Source organism: Diuraphis noxia, unplaced genomic scaffold (assembly GCF_037042655.1).
Source record: "Diuraphis noxia isolate RWA-SAM2 unplaced genomic scaffold, SU_Dnox_SAM2 contig0005, whole genome shotgun sequence".
In the NCBI taxonomy this organism is placed as follows: domain Eukaryota; kingdom Metazoa; phylum Arthropoda; class Insecta; order Hemiptera; family Aphididae; genus Diuraphis; species Diuraphis noxia.
In genome coordinates this window covers 24,363,841-24,386,304 of record NW_028301715.1, presented here as the reverse complement: position 1 = coordinate 24,386,304, position 22,464 = coordinate 24,363,841, and the positions used below count along the sequence as shown (strand labels likewise).

The 22,464-nt window shown below is 32.8% G+C and overlaps 1 protein-coding gene across 2 annotated transcripts; it reads right to left on the bottom strand.

Annotated features, from left to right (window-relative positions):
- Positions 1-9,789: 9,789 nt before the first annotated feature.
- Positions 9,790-21,868, bottom strand: Ktl (BTB/POZ domain-containing protein Ktl). 2 transcript variants are annotated; one of them, XM_015511185.2, is made up of 3 exons: positions 21,727-21,868; positions 20,930-21,650; positions 9,790-10,415 (listed from the first exon to the last, which is right to left on the bottom strand). In XM_015511185.2, the coding sequence occupies exons 2-3, from the start codon at positions 21,421-21,423 to the stop codon at positions 10,226-10,228; spliced, it is 684 nt and encodes a 227-aa protein (XP_015366671.1). In that variant the 5' UTR covers positions 21,424-21,650; positions 21,727-21,868; the 3' UTR covers positions 9,790-10,225. The 2 variants fall into 2 exon arrangements, with proteins under 2 accessions (XP_015366671.1, XP_015366670.1); XM_015511184.2 differs by having other exon boundaries at positions 20,930-21,857.
- Between the last annotated feature and the right edge of the window lie 596 nt (positions 21,869-22,464).

Genomic DNA, 22,464 nt, shown 5'->3' with positions numbered 1-22,464 from the left:
TGTTTATCTTTATTGCTTAATACATACAATATCCTGCATCCATTTCATGACTTGACGAATGAAATACCAAAGTACTGAATGCATATTTTATCATTTTACCTCAAATTTGGTTATCAACACAAATAATAATAATATGCATGCACGCATGCATGATAAAAAATTCTTCATAAATAAAAAATAAAGATTTGGGATTTTAAACTTGTGGCCGCAGCATAATTATTTCATTGCTTACAATATTAACGCTAGTATCCATTTTTCTGTACTATACACAAATTTGTAGATGTGAAAAGTGGCTGCGAACTATGATTTTAATATTTCGAATAGATAAGTGGTTTAAAATGTATCTCATTACCATGAACTTACTGTGTTAGAACGGATGCAAATTTAACACTATAAAATTATTAATAATATTTTTATTTTTTTTTTTAAGCACATGGTTATTTTAAATTTTCAAAAAGCAACGTGCACATGTTTTATATTAAGTTAATTTTTAGAACATCAAAGTTCGGTTCATAATCATGAAAAAATTCCTATTGATAATTGAAATTATATACAATTAATACAAGTAAATAATCACTTGTTAACACATCGCCCTCGTGATATCGGACAGGTACCTATAAATAAATAATAATAATTAATATTTGACGTAAAGTGCGAAGTAGATGTACATTATATTATTTTTCGAGCTGCACACTTTGAAACTATTGAGACGGGATGCTGTTTTTCTTCATAACTATTGACTTTCCACCGAATACAAATCTTAAATGGGACGACCCTTGGTTCATTTCATCGTTGGCTTTGAGGTATCTACTACAGATACACTCCACACATGACATATTATAAAACAATGTATGATATTATTTTTATTATTAAATAATACCTGCGTCAGCATAGAGGTCATCGTTATTCTAGTTATATTGCATAAATTTGTCTTAAATTTTGGTATTACATAGTTGTTTACTGTATTATATATCTGTGTGCTTATTTTGTTTCGAATAAAATATGTGAAGTTGGCAAAAGCTGTCGTGCGATCGGAACATATGCTGTTGGTATATAAACGAAAATAATAAAAAACAAAACTTCATAGTAACATTCGAAATCGAAACGCAGCACGGCAAATATATCACATATTTTACCAACAAAATTTAAAATTAAATATCCAGACGGCCAAAAACAACCAATATTTAAGAGCCTTTTTAAAACATTTTAAAGTTTAACGGTAAAAGTAATAATATATTATTCTAAACTTTGTATTGACGATTAGTTTCAATAATTAAAATATCGGTTTACACACGATTAAAGGATTAAAGGTAATTTTGAATACATGCAATACATTCAAAAATAAAATAAAATTATTGAACTGTTTATTACGGTTAAAAAAGTGATATTATGTGGAATATAATATTTTTTAGGGACATGCGAATATATTTTAGATACCAATTGTTGGGAGGATTTAAAATTTAAATAGGGACAATAGGTGGGCGAGTCATGGTAGAAATTTGGGTCAAGTACTAATTATAGAGTGTTAATTTTATTTAATATTATATAGAAAAACGTTGGTAATTGAGTATCACTATCAGTATCATTATTTAATATTATGCCATCTAGTTAAAAAAATGTCTTATTAATTGGATATATTATGAGGCAGTCACGCTATTCACACCCCTCCGTACAACTTTACAAAAGACCACTAAAACAATTTAACCATGGATATACCTAACTATATTAGCTTGACAATATTCTCATAATAAATATTAACTCAGAGAATAATCTTGTGTAAATATTTGTTTATGAAATAAAAATAAATAAATAATAATTTGCGATGGGTAATTTTTTATTTAAATTGATTATAGGCTTGTGATGTTGACAGCTTGCGTTTTACCGAACTAACTGGTATTTGATAACTAACTAGCCTGTTAACTATGTATTAAATATGTATATAGTACTCAACGTATGACCATAACCTTGTAACAGTGCAGCATATTTTGTAAATATTCTCGCTATTGAATGTTTATTATGTATTTATAAATTGTTATTATTAGTTCATTACTTATGATATGTTAAAATGTCGTAACGATAAACAATAATGTCTATTGAAATGAAAAAAAAAAAAATAAATAAATAATATCCAATTCGAAGAATATTTTACCAAATATATATTTTTAAATTTTACTTCATTAAAACATAAACCCATATTATTATATAATAGATATACGGGGTAATTCGCTTCTCACATGTAGCGACATTTTCAAGAATCGCGAATCAAAAACTTGATATTATTTTTGATGATTCAAATGACGTTTGAAAGCCCCAGTAGGTACATGACATATTGGCATATTATTATATGAAACTCAGTACCTACGTCACGCATGTTGAAAGTTTGGCCAAAAGTATATCATATTGAGCAAAATATATTTTTTAAGGTTTGGAGTAAGGACGTGCGCTCGTCGAAAACTGTAATGCGTTTATTATATTTAAATTATAGCAATATTATATTATACAGTGGTGTTCTTGGATGACTTGAAGCTAACAATGTGTGTATTAATAATTATGTATTTCATCGAAAAAAATTCTACATCATCGTACAGTAGGTGTGGACGATTTTATAGAAAATTTACGTATACCGTGTGTTAATATTATTAGGTCCGCGGTGTACAAGGAAAAATCGATTTATAAGTCGTTTGCTAATCAGAAAGATGACGTCCAGAAATATTCATCGTTACTCGTTAATATATTGCTAAGTACGAGTATAAAACAAATAATGCGCAAAAATAACAATTTATTAAACACAATAAGCAACTTTGATGTGTCATACCCGAAACGACAACAGCAATAATATTATTAACAACAGTAATATAACAAAACCAAGCGATCGAGTGGAGGTGTATAGTCGGTCACGTAGTGAGGGCGTGAGCACAGGTCGTCGTGGACAGAAGGTCTCCGTTGCGAATTTCGCATTTGACCGGATTTCCGGTCACCCGTCATGAACCGAATAGTACATTTCATAGAAGTATACCTAATAATATTATGGACGAAGACGGAATAATACTCGTTTTCGTGTTCGGCATGTCTAATATATAATCGGACGGGCGAAATACTGCGTAGGCGCACTACAAAATGAGAAACGTACCTATAGCCATTAACCCTCTCGCGTCGACCCTGTTCAATGTCATGAGTGGCCGAGGGGTGGTGGGTGAACGTGCGACTATAGAGGGTGTAGGTGTATGTGGGTGAACGGGTTGAAGGATGGTGTAACTCAGCCGTTAAAGAGGTTTTATTTTTCAGCCACGAGTGCAGCTGTATATACGACGTGTATACATAGTTAATGTTTCCTTTTTACTCACTGACTTTTATTCCTCATGGTTCAAAGAAGATGGCGAGCGAGTTTGTGGAAGAAAAAATGTATACTAATAGCGGGGAAACTTAATATACGCACTCTTTTTGTCTCGTCGATGTTGGCGGTGTAGAACAAAAAACCCAAAAAGGCTGACGACAGACTGAGACAGAATATTATTATTATATATATATATGATTATAATATTACCATATATTAAAATCTAAAGTGTTATATTATAATGCGTACGTTGAATTTATGAACGTGACTTACTCGTCGTTTTTGAATTTAATAATTTTTTAGCCCTAACTTTTTTTTTAAGCAAATATAATACATATATTTTGTCTACTGAAATGTTATCACGTTATAATTTAATACTTTTATCCATAAGCTCATATTATATTAAAAATTAAACGAACTAATAGAAAACATTTATTAAAAAAAAGCTAAATAGCTTCAAAATTAAAACCTGCATAATAATTATTCTTGAAAAAGTTGTAAGTGGATTTTAAAAAACAATAATTTGTGTTAAATGTTTAAAAAGGGATTTGTTTTTAATTAGATGACAATGCTAAATAAGATATGTTAATTTAAAAAATATTTATTATACCTACACAAATTTATTTCTGATTTTTATTATAATATTTTCATTTTATAAGATAATGAATACTTACCAAATTATTTTGTTCTTCACCGCGATAGTCATAATGGCACTTATGGTTATGTATGGATAAATCTTATGGTAAAACATTTTTTTTTTTTAACTGAACATCTTTTTTTTACAAAAGACATGGAAAAATATTCACGTGGCTGATATAAATTTAAAAGCCGAATAATCCATTTGAGCGCGCTATTCAAAAAATAACAAAATTAATCTAAATACAGCTGATCGACAAAACTTTATATAGTGTTTAAACTTTAATTATTATTATAAGTATAAGGTTGCCAAAAATACTTTATTAATCTTTATATATGCTCGCGGCCAAGACTACGATCATAATTCAGTGAAACTTCCATAATATTACGAAAGCAAAAAATCGTATTATATGCTAGAGAAATAAATACAATCTCTCGCCGAACGACGTGGTGGAAAGTGTGTGTTATACTCAACAGCTCAACTAATATATATATAATATATACTATATAGGTAATATATCGTATATATATATTATATACATTTATTTATACATACCTATGTTTAATATACTACGGCGAACACACACGCTCTCATATTCAGGACTTAAACGTGTAGTTTTTGGCTCGTTCGCGTCCTTTGAACAATTACCGCTTTAATGTGTCGCCGACGTTAATTTGTTTGGCAGGTGAATAAGCGTCGACTGCCGACACGAATAGTGTACGCGCCGGCTTAACGTAAATGAGTTTTCCGTACGACCGAGTGTGAAAAATGGCGAACGATAGTTTTTGCTGTAACGCGAGAAAATAAACTGTCGCCGGGAGCGTGCGCCGATGATGTATTATATTATCATAGCGTCTCGGTATCACGACTATACCACTAAACAATAACGCTACATAACTAGTTTGTAAATGTATACTTACTGCAGATAAAACAATTATTAATATTGTAATAAAATATATAACTGGGATAAGACAGTACAATTTTTTGCCACGCTTGCACCGAAAGTTTAGTTTACGACGACTATTAAAATGTTGAAGAGCGACTCTTTTCTTTCTAACGGGCGGTAAAGTGAGAATCACAAAATTGCCTGGTGGTAAAGTGACAAAGGTCGTAAACTCAAAGGTGGTAGCGTATCACTGGTATCACGCCTGCAGCACAACCACGCACTGAAGACTAAAATCTATACTATTTATTAACAAAACACAAACTTTTGCAGGTATCTTAAATTCATATTATAACCTCCTTGCATGACGCGTAATTATTGAAAAGTATTTAATTTTTACTGTTCTTATACAATAAGACATTGAACGTTAGTACGTTACCAATAAGTTTATAAATCTGATTATAACTTAAGGTTATTATACCAAAATAGAACAACATTTCTTCCAAGAAATTGTTTTCGTAGAATTTTCAGGTTGTTGCACAGTCTCGTAGACATCTACATTATCTTTCTGTCAATTTACGCGATCGATGAACGCAGAGTCGGCATGACAAAAAATAGTATGTGAAGCTCATGCTGGATTATTATGAATTTTCGTGTAAGTATAATTAGGTATAAGTATCATAATAAATTATACTCGAATGTTTACTTAAATTCCCTGTTATATTGTATCTACGAGTATATTAGCAGGGGCATATCTATAGGTAGTGTCTTGAGACGGCACGGTCACAACGGACCGGCGTCAGAAATAATAACACCTGAGTTTTCGATATTTACGTATTGTTCTGTATTTTCATATTATACAATTTAGGGGCAGCGAGGATCACGGGTGCGACGACGGTCGGTCTATGAAGACGGTCCGTGGCGGTGAGAGCTCGGCACGGCCCGCAGTCGCCAGGCCCTAGTTACAAAATATGTGGAACGTTTATCGGGAAAACGTGGACGGTTACGGCCGCCGTGTGGACGAGGTCAGTAGGTATACCGCGGCGCGTGACTCGCAAGAAGCGGTTACTGCGGTATACGAGACCCGGGTTTCGACACAACTTGATTAAGTGGCCGTGGGGGGACGAGGGGTATCGTGTCAGTCTCCGAATGATGGAGTTGGCGGCGGCTGTGGAAACCAGCGTCTTGATTGTCCGACGGAGCGCGGCGACTGCTTGGCCTAGGGTGCTTCGTGCGGCCGGTGCTCGTAGTCGGGATGACGTGTACGCGGCCGATTCCCCGTGCACAACGCCGGGAGCTGCTTCTTTCGGTTCTGCGCTGGTTGATGGCTTCGTGGGAAGCGCGGATCGTCAAATCTTCTATAGTATTCGTTCCTTCAAGTATTTATGTTGTTGAAGGTTTGTTGAAAGAAGACTGATTATCGGTGCGGTGAAAATGTCCGGAATATAATAGCTAGGTCCCGTACCGACTGGTTAACGCTTGTGTTGCCGCCGTCGCTGTTGTGTTTACGTTTTGTACGGGAAGTAGTGTTGTCCGCACAGTTTTGGGGCTATAGGTATGGGGATGGTATTGTTCGACGCGTCTCGGTTACCCCTTTGTAGCCCTTGTTGTTCAGAGTGTAAAATAACTTTGGGGCTCTGTAATGAGGGCGCAAAGTTATTCTACCTGGTCGTGTTGTTATGCTGAGCTGTGATTGGTGATGCTGAAAAGGACCGTTTATGTGTTCGACGATGTACTGTTACAGGCTATGGGCTCCGGTGCCAGGGATGGCACACGCATTTTAAAAAATTTATAGCAATAGAAAATTTTTATTTTGTAAGTTACACCTTGCATAATATATTTCCAGCAAATAGATACGCCTCTTTTTCTTTTTCGTCATTAGAAAAACAGCTAGAAATATTTTTTATAACATCTCTTAAACCTACATTAAGATAGGTTTTAATAAATGATAATAACAAAAGGAGAGGAAACATTACAAAAAATGTGTTACTCTTATTCAGAAATGTCTAACTACGCCACTGAGTATTGCTCAATCTTGTATGTAGATTCTATATTTGCTGTAGTGTATCGCGATAGAGGTCTTGGAATAAAAACTTATAATAATATGCTAGTCCCCTCCCACCATCGCAATCAATATCACTATATATTACACGCGTAGGTACCCGACATCTATAAAATATTTATGATGTTGGATCTCAGATATATTCTGTTTTTGATGAATTAACTTGTCCGATGCATTAATTATTAATGACTTAGAAAGAGTTTTAATTTTGAGAGGCTGAAATATTGAAACTTTTGATAACATATTATAATTCAACAACGCTCTATTTTCCTTGCAACCGTTTACCCAATATTTATAATAATAATTATTAAAGCAGTATTTACTTGAACAGCGAGTGTAAGCTTTCCTGCAACTCCAGTCAGCCATTGCGAAAGATACCAGTATTATTATTATAATTTATAATAACCCCAAGTGTAATATCACTAATCACATTTGTCGTTTATAATATGGTCACCGCCACTGCCGTATATTAAAATGAAATTTGTTCAAAATATACATTTTTTTTCCACAAAAAGTAAGAAAAATTATATTTTCCACCCTTTGTTTTAAAACTGAACGGCATTGTAAGGACTCCAACGGGCTTTCAATGTAGTAATAATTTAAGATTACAAAAAACTTTTCCAACATTTCATCGCCGCATCCCCTTCTCTGTAGGTCGTGGTTTCATTAAAAGAAAAAAAATTACCAAGGCGGTTTTACGTGACCAAAATATTATTAAGATTAGGGATAAAACTCCCCCCCCCCCCCCCATTGTCGTGCGATCGAAGCGATAACTTTTTTCGAAGAACCGCTACAAACAAACAACTGAAATGCGAGATTTAATTATTATAATAACATCCCCGAGTAGTTTTTTTTTGTTTTATTCAATTACCACTAACCTCGCTTAATTATTTCGTTGGAACAAAACTACAACCGTATAGTCACTCCATTGTATTAATGAATATATTTTGTTTCGGTAGATTCCTAATATATTGTTCCGAAATCGAAACTCAAATCTTAAAGAATCATACGAATTAAAACCACAGCTACTAAGTTAGTAGCACACAGTAGTGTGTTATCGTAAACGATGTACGATTAGAATCAAATATGGGCTTATAAAATGTTAAATAATATTTTAAAGCTCAATATAATATTACGCGCACGCCGACCCTCTAGGTAGGCTCGAAGGATTTACATGAAATATTGTAAATACTTACATGATGTACATATAACTACCACCATACTATATTGTTATGTGATGTCATAATATAGGGTATCACATTTCACATATCCCATATCACATATAGGGTATTAACGGTTTCGTTATTAAAGTGCATCGTGCTTATAAGAGGACGCCACCACCCGTGTGTGTTGCCTCCGTCTCACAAACGTATAATATATGGTAAAAACTGTTTAGTGCGTGAAAAAACCGAAAAGGCTACAGTATAACAACTGAGTAACGAAATGTTCACACGATATAAAGAGTAGAGAACATTTTTTTTTTTTTTATTGTATTAAATAAAAGATTACTTGTACAGTATAAATACCTATACATCAATACAATATATCTTAAATATTTATACCTACCTTCTTTAAGCGTAGCTTGTGATGAAGTTAGGGAGTTAATATTACTTATCAATAATATACAGGTTGCTTATGACTGTGTGAATTCGTTTTTTATTATTCGATATCACAAATCCTGTCGAAAAAAAACGATGTTGCGCAGTTAATGTTTTTTCGACCTCTTTATAGAGTATTAAAATGTCGTTTCTTAGTTATGAGTGTAGCCTTTTCGATTTTTTACCTCTCAAAACAATTTTTGAACGTTTTTAAGACAGAGACAACACATACAAGAATGGTGGCTTCCTCTTAACGATAATAATTATACGCGTAGAATCAATGTTTATATAATATCGACGAGATACGTGTACTCATATTATGATGGGATCTGGGTTGACTTGACCACTACAGGAAAAAAAATACAAACTGAAATATTTCGTACACAATAATATTACACATATAATATTATAATATGTTTATTATTTGGCACAACTAGGGACAATTTTCTAGGGAGGGTGCTAGGATTATATCAGCAGCACAACCCCTTATAATTTTTATTCTAAATTTAAATTAAAATATGATTGAAAAAACTAGGTGAATTATATCTCCCTCCTCATTGCAGTAATGTTTATATTATATATTATATATTATATTATATAATAATATATTTGTGCACCAATTATTATGAACGAAGAACAGATACCAATGTGATAGCTCGTTTAAAATGTAACTGAACTTAAGTCGTATACGTTTTTTAAATTTTGTTTTTTATTTTATCTTTTGTTTTTAATTATTATTAATAATAAATTAAACATTAATTTTACATAGCATGGTTTAATATCGACGTATTATATAGTATATTATTATAATATTATATATTAATTATATGATGATAATTTAATAACGAATATAGTCAGTATACCTTATATGTGTATAATATATAATATTTTAGAGCAACTATATATTATAATATTATAATAATTAATAATATATAAATGTAATGAAATTTACAACATCATATTATATCATTTTGTAACACGATGAATATGTTTAATGTATAATACCTATATAAATTTCTACCATTTTCTAGAAAAAAAAAACAATACAAATATATATTATATTATAATTGTATAACCACGAAACCAATTTATAATGCGGCACAAAATAAGGATATAATCAAATTGGTCCTAAAATATAATAGTAATATTACGAGTTATATTATTTAAAAGGTATTACATACGATTAATAAAATTAGGCCAAAATTTAAAATTTGATTTTATAAAATTATGGTATTTTAATGATAAGTTTTTTAAGGGGTCGGGGAGAGGGTTAGGTTTATAAATTATTATATGATAATTATATATATTTTAATATTTATATATATATTATATTATTATATATTATTCGAACGTAATATTCCTATGTCTAGACCCTAGTAATATTTTCATAATCATAACATTAAAAATAATAATGATATATTATAAATGGTATAATCACTAATAATCATTATAATTTATATATATATTATAATATATAAACGTTACGTATATTAATAATAATTAAAGGAATGAAAAAAAAATTTTAGAAACGTAAACGAAAAACGAAAATAGAATAATAATAATAATTTTATCTACAAAATAGTATTACGATAATAATAATAATAATATGTTTGGTCTGAGATGTCATAAATTATGAATGATATGACGACAGGCGCTTGTTACCCTCGTCATCTCGTTTCGTGTCGGTGCAGACGGAGTAGGTGGTCGAAATTCATGATTCTCTGACGAACACAAACTCGTTGTAATGATTCCAGCGGCTTTCTTCTGAGTCCACGCCCGGTTTGAGCTCGGCGGCAGACGTGCCACCGGCCGTGCCCGATCCACAACTTCCGGCCATGTAGAACCCTTGTTCCTGGAGCATGTCGAATGCCTGTTCGATAGACGTATGTTTCAGAAAGAACCTGCGCAACAACATTATTGTCAATGTTTAATATTATTTTAATTATTGTTGTTGTTGTTTGTGAGATAACAAAAAATAAAATATTTTACAAATCTTTATTCGAGGATCGTTTTGACCGTAAACGGCGTAAACAATATTTCTATTTTTACGTGCCATTATTATAGGAAAGTATGATAATAATATAATACCATTATGATCGATTATTATGATGATTTTACTGTGAGCTTTTATTATAAGTCAACACACTGCAGCTACATGATAATAATAATAACATATAGGTATCAGGTTGATTGGGTACACAAAATAGAGATATAATAAATCTTAATGAGTTGTTACTTATTAGTGTATTACTTATTAACAGTTAATAATTTACTATTATTAATGAGAATATGAGACATAAGTTAAAGATTAGTAATAAAATGATAAAATCGGTAATGTTATGTATTGTTATGAAGGTACGTGTAAATATGTGATATAAGATGTATTGTTTATGTAGTTAATTTTTGACTCTTTTTCCCATCTACAATAAGTGAAGTTCGACCTAAGTAAATCCAAACAATTCACTTTAGGCTATGAAATCCCGATACGAGCCCACAGGATCTCATCGCTGTTATACAGATAAAGCGAATGTGATTTTTTTTTTGTATTTTTAAATAGCACTATAAGTTGCTTTTAATTAACAATTAAAAGTCAATACTTAAAGGCAGCCAATTTGTAGGATTTATATCTTCATATATTTTAAAAGTCAAACTACCTTGTTAAATTATGCTATTTCCATTTCACTAATTCACCCCCCTATTATTAAGCTAAATTTTAAAATATTATAATAAAGAATAATAACATATTTTAGGCTTATCATTCGATGTTTGTATACGTTTTGTCGACTTCGGCAAGAAAATATTCTATCACGGAATATCCGAATATGAAATTAAAAATTACATTTTTACAAATTATACAATATTTGTAAATATCTACATAGTGTTACTATCACGTCGATCAAAACAAATTTAATAAGTAGGTACGGAGCTAACCGCAACAAAATATATATCAAGTAACTACTTTAATATTTTGTGCTTAAAAAAAACCACCCCGAAATACATTATGGATGCTTATAAAATTATCCTTGCGACTTGTGTTCTATTGCGTGTCCGGAATTCTCTAGTGATGCAATACTGTTCAACGTATAACAATAAAAAAAAAAATATAGTTTAATAGCCGAACAACTTGTATAAAAAGAGGTCGCCGCCAAACAACTGTTAACAATGTCAAGAGTATAGTATAAATATAATATAATCGTCGCCTAACTCCAAGAAGAGCTCGAGAAACACTATCACGTACCTATGCTATATATGATGAACACAGTACGTACACTAGAACGCTACATTCCGCCGTGTATAAGTATAAGGGATATACCTATACTGAATGTTTTATACCACGTTTCGGCAAAAAATAAATGTTGATCTCGCAATAAAAAAAACACATAATTATTAGTTATTACCGATATATTATTATTATTGTCTCTGATCGCGGTCAAGACATATTCCAAATCCATACACGCGCGAGCCCGATAATTATTATTGCAGTATATTCGAACCCCCGTCTCAGCTATTATTTGAAGTAGGTGCTCAAGTTAGATTAGATCAGACTTCAATATTGGATCTAGATATACCATGATATGCCTAATGTTATTTTATTCGATCCGTGCGGTCAATGGACGTGCGCCCTCTTATCGTGCGATTGTAAATCATAGTCGTTTCACGATCGTTTTCGCTGAGTGTATGACGTGTTTTTTTCTCTATAGATTATCTATTTATAAACAAAATTTTTCTGAACACATGTGAGTTTTTCACCAATCACGTAAGTGCGTCACACGATGACATACGACCGATTGGTAATAACTATAATAATCATCGTGGATTTTGGATAAAATAATCATATTTCATTGTAATAAGATAAAACTCATAATTTCGTGATTTTGTAGTAGCGGGAAGGAGGGCGCTTTCAAAAACATAATATGGTGGTCAGGTCAAAGTCACCCAAAGGACAGATCTATCTATTCGGCTACTCGTTTAAATCAGGTCTTTGGACTATAATACTGATGCGAAAATATATTTTATGATTATATCTGTTTATTTAAATTATGATAATGATGGGTATAAGATAGAGCATAAGATGAGTATAATACAGTAAAATTATTGAACATTATAACAATTAATATCACTATTTTTGTGTTTCACATTCGGTGTTAACATTTTATTGTGGTTTTTTCCTACAGTTAGTAAGAACATTTTTAAAAAGTGTAGCAAAAAAGTAGCGCGCTACATTTATACAACAGTTTTAGAAGTAGTGCATTACATTTTTTTTTTTTAAGTAGCGATAGCGGTAGCGAGCTATTTTTTAGAGAGAATTATCTGTAGCGTTAGCGTGTTACAAAAAACCTGTAACGTCCCGTCCACTGATTATATCTAATGTTGTAACATCGTATGCAGTATGCAATGTAGTTGATGTCAGTATGTCACTCACCTACAACTGCTTCAAATGTACTTGTAGGTAAACGACGTGTGATACACTATAATTAATACACACCGCCTGCTGTTAAGAGAGTAATAGCTGTGTTAACGGAAACCCATTATAAAAGCAAATCATATTATTGATACCTACGGGTAATATAAACTTCCAAAATCGCTGTATGTTGCAGGGTGTTCAAAATGTCGTGTGACTAGAGTGGTGGAAATTATGTTAGTCCTTCAGCGATACCCTGTGATATGAATATTAAGCTTGAAATAATATATTTTTTCAATATTTAGGTACCTCGGAAAATGTAAGTATAGAATAGGACCTCATGGTCATCATGCAATCACCGCTCTACAAATAATTATAATACTGACCTGATTTTATAATGAGGCCACGGAAGAAGAATCGAACTCGAGGGAACCATATATATATATACCGCCATAATAATAATATATCGAGCCGAAATTGTTTAGCATGCAACAATGACGACGGTGGCGGCAACGGTGGCGATGCCGAAGACAGTCTGGTAAAGGCTTATAGTACAATTAGCGTACACAACCCTTCCTCGTTGTTTGGATAGACAATCGCTCGAACGACAACAATGGTGGATATTTGGGAACAAAGGGAACACTTTACAGACATTTTTAGGCTCATTAAGGACGCGCGTATCCGCAGAGGGAACTTTTACAGAGTCGAAAATAACAGAATAATGGGGAAACAAAACATTCGGACGAAAACAAACTTTTTAAAAATAACAATTGCCATTCGTTTTCTAGATAATTTCATCGTACATTTTCGAACAGAATAATATTATACAACAAAGTCGCAGTGAAAACAATTGGTAAAACTAATTATACATTTTTTTTTTTTGAACTACTTTATGCATATTTGATTCAATTTATTTTAAATTTGACGAATTCAAATATTTTTCATTAAACATTAACTTTACTTCGATTAAATAGTCAACCGAAAGAATAGAATTACCTATATACCCCTAAGGCCATGAATACGTTTTCACTTTTTATATTTATTTATTTTAAACTATTCTCGTATTTTATACTAGAAAACTTATTCATGATTTAATTATGCAACACTTCTCTTTATTATTCATGTTTGCCCTTCCATAACATAGTTGCTTCTATATTGATGATGAATAATATTTTGTTTAGTTTAGTTTTGCATTACATTGGGTATCGGTATTTAGTTGGTCTAGTAAATCCGTGAATTAAATCGATTTAGACGTACATATAAAGAATATAATAATGAAATATTTAAGCCATAATATATTACTATAAATAGTTATTATGATAATATGCACAATGCACATGGGATATTAATTTTGGATAATTTAATTCAAATATATATATATTATTATACAGGCATTGGCTTATTATTCGCTTACGCTGTATTATATACTAAATATATATGTACATGATAATCGATTTATGGTTTAGGGAAACCTATATTGAATATTAATGTATTATACGGCTAAATGGATCAAATATAATATAATATTGCAGATTTTCTGAATTAATGTTGAAAATAAATATTTTCTCATATGATTTATATTTTATAATATGTATTATTTTTAAGTGAAAGATGAAAAATAAACCACACGGAGTTATGGCTAGATATGTATGATATGTGTAATACATTTTCTGTAGCTTGTAAGTGTATAATAATCTATTATATATATATATTTATGTTTCCTATATACTTCCGGTTATTATAACACGTGTTCAACGTCACTGCTCTCCTATTTGGGCACCGAGGCAGGTTATTAATAGATGAATTCGAACATAAACGTTTCGGAAAGTACGTAGGACTCGTAGGAGTAAATATATAAAAACAAATTGACGACTAAATATACAGGTACCTATATACAATACACAGGTACATAAGGTATACATATATAATATTATTATATATGTGAAACACAGACATGCGTAATAATAATGAGCAATCATAGATTTAAAAATGACCAGAATAATGTTTTAATGTATTCTCATTTCATATAGAGGGTGAGGAGGGGTTAAATATATTACAAATAACTTCGTGTAATTTCGTAATTATTTTACGCCTTCGTCGTCGGGTGTACGCATCAGGCAGAGAAGAACGGAATTCTATTTCAAATTTCAGGGATATTCGGTAGATAAAACGGTCGCAGAGTTCTACTACGACGGTGTGGGGAGGTGTTGTAGTACAAGAATTTATGGCGTCATACCTACGTCATATATATTATATTACATGTATACGTCACAAAGCGTGTTCGCAACATGTACATTTCAGTCCGGAATACTTGAGCCGCGTTCACATATCATGACATGTTGCAAAGAAGTTATGAACGGTCCATTCCCGACGTGCACGTCCGTATTATATTAATTATAAATTTATAATGTATACTATGTAGTATGTTATGTACATTTTAATATATAATATGTATGTTAATGATCGTATAATAATAACTAATTAGGAAATCATCCAAGAACGAAATTGAATATCATTCAATGATTGAATTTCAATCGAATATTTGAATATTGTCAGACTTTTCTCGATAAAACAAATACAATTCCATAATAATAAGCTAAATTGAATATTGTTGAAACATTATTTTATTTTTATTTAAAGAAATAAACAGTCCGCGGCAACTGTGGCCATTAGACGTAATATTACATTTATATTATTATATATATACATTATATACATTACATTAACAGTTAAGTAATTGTAAATAAACAAACGAACAAAAAACAGAGACAAGGTTGAGCATACTGATTAAATTAGCTTGTCTAATTTGGTTTACTGGAGGAATGATATTATATTGGGAACTGGCAGGTTTGATCCAAGGCTCTCAAATATATCTTCAGATAGTTGGTTGCGGTCCCTTCGTAGTAAGATTATTACTTAGTATATTTTAACCCTTATCGATCTATTTATATAAAAGTATACTTCTAGAAAAATCACAGGAAACGAATTTAACACACAGTTTGAGACATAAAAGAAGTAAGATTTTTAACGGGCTACGAAGTGCACGTTAATTCAGTTGGTATTGAAATACACGTGACTGTGCAGCCTATACGTACACTGACTCATCGAATCTACAGCGTAGAAAAATTCAGAAAACGAAATAGCCATAAAGGTAAGCAAGAAGATATTGGTATCCTGCAGAGCCAAGTTGAGTCATTTGTAGACACTTGAGGATTTTTTGGTCCAATCCTTATTGAAGTAATCTAAAAAATTTTGCAACGAAAAATATTATTCGTACGACTGCAGTCCTCTCGGTCTCAAGTCATAAGTATATTATTGTAAATCCCCGACGGTATCCTACTTCTACGTTGATATAGGTAGGTATATACACGGATAGCTATCGTCCAAATACCACTCGCTTTATATAATGGAAAATCTACAAACATCCGTTTTTCAGTTCTCGTTTTACGAAGTATGTGTGTACGAAAGTTTTCATATTAAACAGAAATGTATTGTTATTAAAGGTCAAACGAACGACTTACGTCCGTAAACTTCTAAGACACTAAAAATTGAAAAGCAGACTTCACGTTGTTTTACTAATAATTTACAAAACGTACTTACTTATATACTTATCAATAAAAATAATAGCTATTACAATAACATTTCTACTGTTAACAATAATTTTATATAAAAAATACGGTCATTTGAGACATATGTTTTCGAAATCAAGTAGCATTTATCATCCATGACGAGACTTGGCAAATGGCAAATGGCTCGTGACCGGAACGGAATCTTAAACAGCGCGAAACCAGACCGGAATACTTTTAATGCTCTGTGGCAACTCGATGTTAGTGGTGACGGTTGGCGAGGATAAAGATAAAATGATGACCATAACTTTGGGCTAAATTACTATACACCACAATAATATAATAAAACTTGCTATCTATTACCTATGTCTTATATAGTATGCGAAAATGCGATTCTGATGCTATTATGATGTGATGTGCTATATTGACAACAGAGACTATACATTTTTTTCTGCAATGAGTGGTTGATATGTGTAAACATTTTTTATGGGTGAATGTTGTTATAAAAATGTAACTCAAAAGATTCCAATACAACTTTCCTACATCATTCTCCTGAAAGTAATTTTATTATCATAATTTATACAAACACAGATTATAACTGAATAAATATATGCCGCAGTTTCATATGGGAATTAAACAAATATATTCAGAAAAAATATTCTACTCTAAAGTATGAAACTTAAAAGGGTTTTCGTTTTAAAAAAATATAAAAAATATATATATATATTTACATAATATACATTTAACGGAAAACGTATCAAGTTTTTAACCTTTTTTGTACTGGAAAAAAAATGCAAATTAACGTTTGCAAATAAAATATATATTATAATAGAAGTAAATAATACATGAGACAGTCAAAAAATGAAAATCACTCAGTATAATGGTCGCTTTTGAAAAAATGTAGTATTCTGCAGTTATTGTAAAAATTTGTGGATTCGATCGAATAAATTATACATCACACTTTCTTTTAGAAGTTATGAGACACGAGAGTTCATAATTTATTATTGACCATTAAGTAACTGCGATTTGACACAAGTGCCAACCAAAACAAACTAGGCCAAGTATCACAAAAACAGCAACCTATAAAATAAACAACTATAAGTAAATATAATTTTTCTACAAACTGATGCCAATAAAAACTAATTAAAATGTTATTTTAGTGGTACGGTATTTCTGGTAAGTCATGATACTATACAAACGCAGAAGATAATATTTGACTCAATCAATGTAATATTTTACCACAAATGTGTGCCTGTCACCTAAATATTATAATTATTATGTGCTTACTGTATATAAAATAAATATCAAATATAAATTATTGTACCTAGTTCCTATATATTTATGTAGAGTACTATATAGTTGGAATTTTTTTTCAGGGCCCACCTGAAACAATTATGTAATTTGCATGTACGTTTATGAGTATTGTTACCTATATTATATATTTAATCGAATAAGTCATCGAGAATGTTGGATTTGTATTTACACACGTATTTGAGTTTGCATTTTCGGCATGCGTAATATTGGCAGTACGTATTAGTGTATTACTAAGGTAAGGGAGGTAGGTATTAGATAGTTAATATTTCGATAGAAGACAAAACTTAAACTTTACCCAAACGGTCAATTTTATATTGAAATTCAAAACGTTTTCGTTCTGTTGTTTTTCAAAAAATACAGAATAGAAAACAATGTAAAACAATGTAATATTATTCGATTATACGTAAAAACGAACGCGGTATTGTATCAATTTATTAATGGTAACTAACATAAAATGTATATATATTATCGCGTGTAGACCCTGTAGTATACGCGTCAATTGACTTTTATTATATTATACCATATAATATTATCATAATTTTACTTTTCTGAAAAATGATTATATTATGTACATATTTGGTGAAAAAAAAACTGTATACCTACCAAATATGATTTTGTACAACTTTCTAAAAGGTATTTTATCAAACCCTCTGAAAAAATGCTATTTCAGTGTTTTTGATGTTCATACTTACATACATGTATTAATATAATATGTTATAATCTGTTTCGTGTGTTAGATGCGGAGACTATATAAGAATGAGGGATTGAGAATAATGACCGTGGCCTATTGTGTTAAATTTAACAAAAGTTTGCTTGACGTATTAACGCAATAACATCCGTTTTCTTTTAAATCTAATATTTACTTTTGGGACTTGTATGGAAACTATACAAGAATTTCGCATCTATGATATCTTCAAATGATCAATAGCCGATGGGCTATCATAAACGAAATGTCCGAAATATATTTTTTTAAATGGTTATGGCTATGTAATTTTTACATACGTGGTTTATTCGCTATATGTGTATAACGATCATTGAAATACTTAACTAATACGGAACAAACCGACAATAATCGTCAAATGATAGTAATCTTACTGAAAGCTAAATTGTGGGGTTTTAGAATTTTTCATAAATCAATTCTCAATCCTAGTTTTAAAAAATCAAAATAATACATTTAGTTATACACACAGTTATAATACACTTTAAGTAATAATATTAATGGACATTTTTTATAATAACAAATATGTAAAATAAACTTGCTGCAAAAATAAACAGATATCAATAATATGTTAAAGATACTTGGTTTATAAAATGTAAATATCATGTGTAAAACAAATCAGAGTTTGTTAATTCATAACAGTACCTATCTGCAGACAACACGATCTGAAAGATTATTATAACCATATTATTAGAGAGATTTACCGATTTTCTTTTTTTAATTTTAATCAATAAACTGTATTTTACAAGTGTACAAATAAATGTCAATATGTTTAACTGCAATAATGGCACGAATATACCAATTATTATAGTCAGGAATATTTACATCTTACTTAAAAATGTTTTTCAAATGTTCTAATGGAATTATTTTCGTGCTGCTATTTAAAGTTAATAGACGAGGAGTAACGTAGTTTCATATGTACTATGTTGATTAATCAAGTTTTTTATGTTTCAATTCGTTTTTATATCGTATTATTTAAAAAAAAACATTCCACAGCGACTTTAATTATTGTTAAACATAGTTATTTGACAGATTCCATAGCGTCTATCGTTTTCCACCGTTTACGAAATTACATTTCATGTAATTTCATTAGTGGCCGGCGGCCGTTATAGTTATATGTATAGCTTCGTTCGTTCGTTCGTTCGTTCGTCCGTTTATATATAATATATAAATATATCGTAATTAGAGTGTTGCGTTTTGTTCATAATAGAGTTTATAATGTTTATTGCGTATATATACATTGGTAGGTACCAATATTAATAATTGTCGTTAACAAAAATCGATTTCACATATTTCACGCCGTCGTTATTGTTATAGAACTACGTTACCTACATTTAGGATAGGTATAAGTGTGTAAAAGCAAATTATAACGGAGCGTAAAATAAATAACACATTAACAAAATAATAACGAAAAATAAAAATAATACACCCAGGAAGTTTTATGAAAGGATCTTTTTTTATTTTTTTATGGTTAATGTCTGCCCGCGAGTCCTTAAACAAAAAAACAAAACAAAACAATGCTTTTTCGACCATTTTTATTTATCAATGTGTATATATTTATAATGATTAGTATATATACGAATGAAACATGTCAAACACGTGTTGCTTTGGAACTATTAAAATATTCATTTCACTCGCGTTCTCGTACAAAAGCGTCGTTCTTATAAGTTATAGGTGGTCAATTATTATAATAAAATAATAATATTATAATGTAATACTTATATCAGCATACAGCCGGTATTGTGACCGACTTCGTATCTAATTGATGTTATATTATTGTATACCCAGGTATACTGGAAATAATAACGTACGGTTACCAGCAGCTACATCCTATGTATAAATATATGTGTGTGTGTGTATTATGTATTAATATAAACTCTCTCTCTCTCACACACACACACACACTCACACACAAACACACACACACGTCGAACACCTGTATGAGATGGACTAAACGGGTACACAGATAAACTCGACCGCGGTTACTGGTATATAGAGTTAGGGTACGGCGGCGTTACCTTGTATTTACATAACCACAACGTGAAAATATATGTAACTGTCGGCATAGAATTATGTTGCAGGAAACAGAATAATAAAGTCGGTTACCTGATAACATCACAGTTAATGTTTCTATAAAAATAGGACAGTATAATATTTCTACAGCCTGCAGGAATTTTTTGTGATTTAATTTTCTCAGCGATACTGCTGGGGTAACGCGCTTAGTTTTAACAATTATATTATATTATTTACAATCGCGCGTTGTAATAATGATGATATGACAGTGATATTGCGGTAATGACGATGATGATAAATGACAATAGGTGACGCATAATGATAATAATATCGTAAGTATATAATATAGTGTGAGTATCGTCTAGACGATTCCAGCGTAATAAAAACATGAAGAACACCCACCTGGCGGTGTACCGGTCCGTGTCGCCGTGGTCCGGGTCCCTGCTCTCGTTGAGCGAGTCGCCAAACACGTCACGGCACAAGGCCACGCGGCCGCATATCAGTATCCGAGGAATCTTGCGGAAGTTGACGTCGGACAGCCCGTCCCGGCCGAACGCGAACGTGCCACGGTAGCCGACCGTTATGTAGCCGGGCCTCTGTTCGCGGAGCCGCTCGGTAAGGCCGTCCAACCGATAGTAGGCCGCCTCCAGCCGGAGCCGTTCCTTCTCCCGGAAGCTCTCGGGCAGCGACAACTTGCCGTCCCGTAGGAAGTCCAACACGTACCGGAACAGCACGCCGTCTCGGTCGATGAAGTACCGGCCCTTGCTGTCCTTGGGCAGCGGGTCCAACCGGCCGCTGAACCGGTCGGCCAGCAGAGACGGTTGTGTCTGCACCAGCGTGGACGCGGCCGTCGTGTAGAACACGCCGCCGACGTTCAGGTCGACCACCTGGTCCATCGCCGTGCAAGATCTGTAATAGGTCTCGGTGGTGACGACAACGACGACTTTCTAGCCGCAGATACGAGTGATGTCTACTCTGCTTTCGAGACACACTCACCAACACGCCCCGCGCAAATATTATTAATAATACAGCGATGTGGTATAATATTACAATGACGTGCAGTGATGGCGAAGACTGTCGCTATGGCGCAGTGCTGTTATTAATAATTAGCACGTCGTGCAATCTATAAGATTATATTGGCATGTAAACACAATATACGACACGGCGGTGATATTATAGAATGATAATAATATACGCACGTTCACGACGACGACACACCGACTGCAACCACCGCCGCCGCCGAAGCCGCCGCTACCACCGGTGGTATACGATGACTGACCGGAACGCAGAGTGCACGCCGCCGCTGCCGTCTCACTCTCGTGCCGCGGTGATATAAGTCTAACCGCCTCGCTCTCCTCGCCGACTCGTTCGGAAGCGCGCGCGGGTGGCAGCGCTCGTTGCGCGTAATCAATATACACCACCGCCGCCGCCGCCGCCGCCCCATCACATGTCGTCCCGTCACCGCCCCGCGATCACGACGCTTGCGCCACGGTAGCGCGCGTCGCATCCGTTGCTGTTGCCGCCGCCGCTACAGTCGACCGACGTAATCGCGCGAGCAACCCATCTTCACCCATCCTCCCCGCCGGAACGCGCGTCCGACGCAGCCGTCGCGTGCGACATATTTCGATTTAATTAAAAAGAATCACCGCGGGACGCGAATATAACCGCCTGTACATCCACATTCCACACTGCGGCGGTACAATAATATTGCATGATAACGCGGTTAGGCGCGGTTAGGCCCACATATACGCCACACCGCCACTGAATCGTTTCGAAAGAAGAGGAAAACAGATATTTTGACAATAGCGGTCATTATTGTTATAACTGTCAACCGTCGTGGTCTCGTGCGTCCCCAGACGATGTGCTGCAAGGTCGATGTGGTCCCGTGCAGAGCATATTATTATTATATTATACCGCGGTCGGAACTGTTGATGCAG

Excerpts from the sequence above, each read along its gene's own strand:
- Ktl (XM_015511185.2), bottom strand. The coding sequence starts at position 21,423 with ATGGACCAGGTGGTCGACCTGAACGTCGGCGGCGTGTTCTACACGACG. Across the intron at positions 10,416-20,929 it reads ACGGACCGGTACACCGCCAG|GTTCTTTCTGAAACATACGT; the intron begins GTGGGTGTTCTT and ends GTTGTTGCGCAG.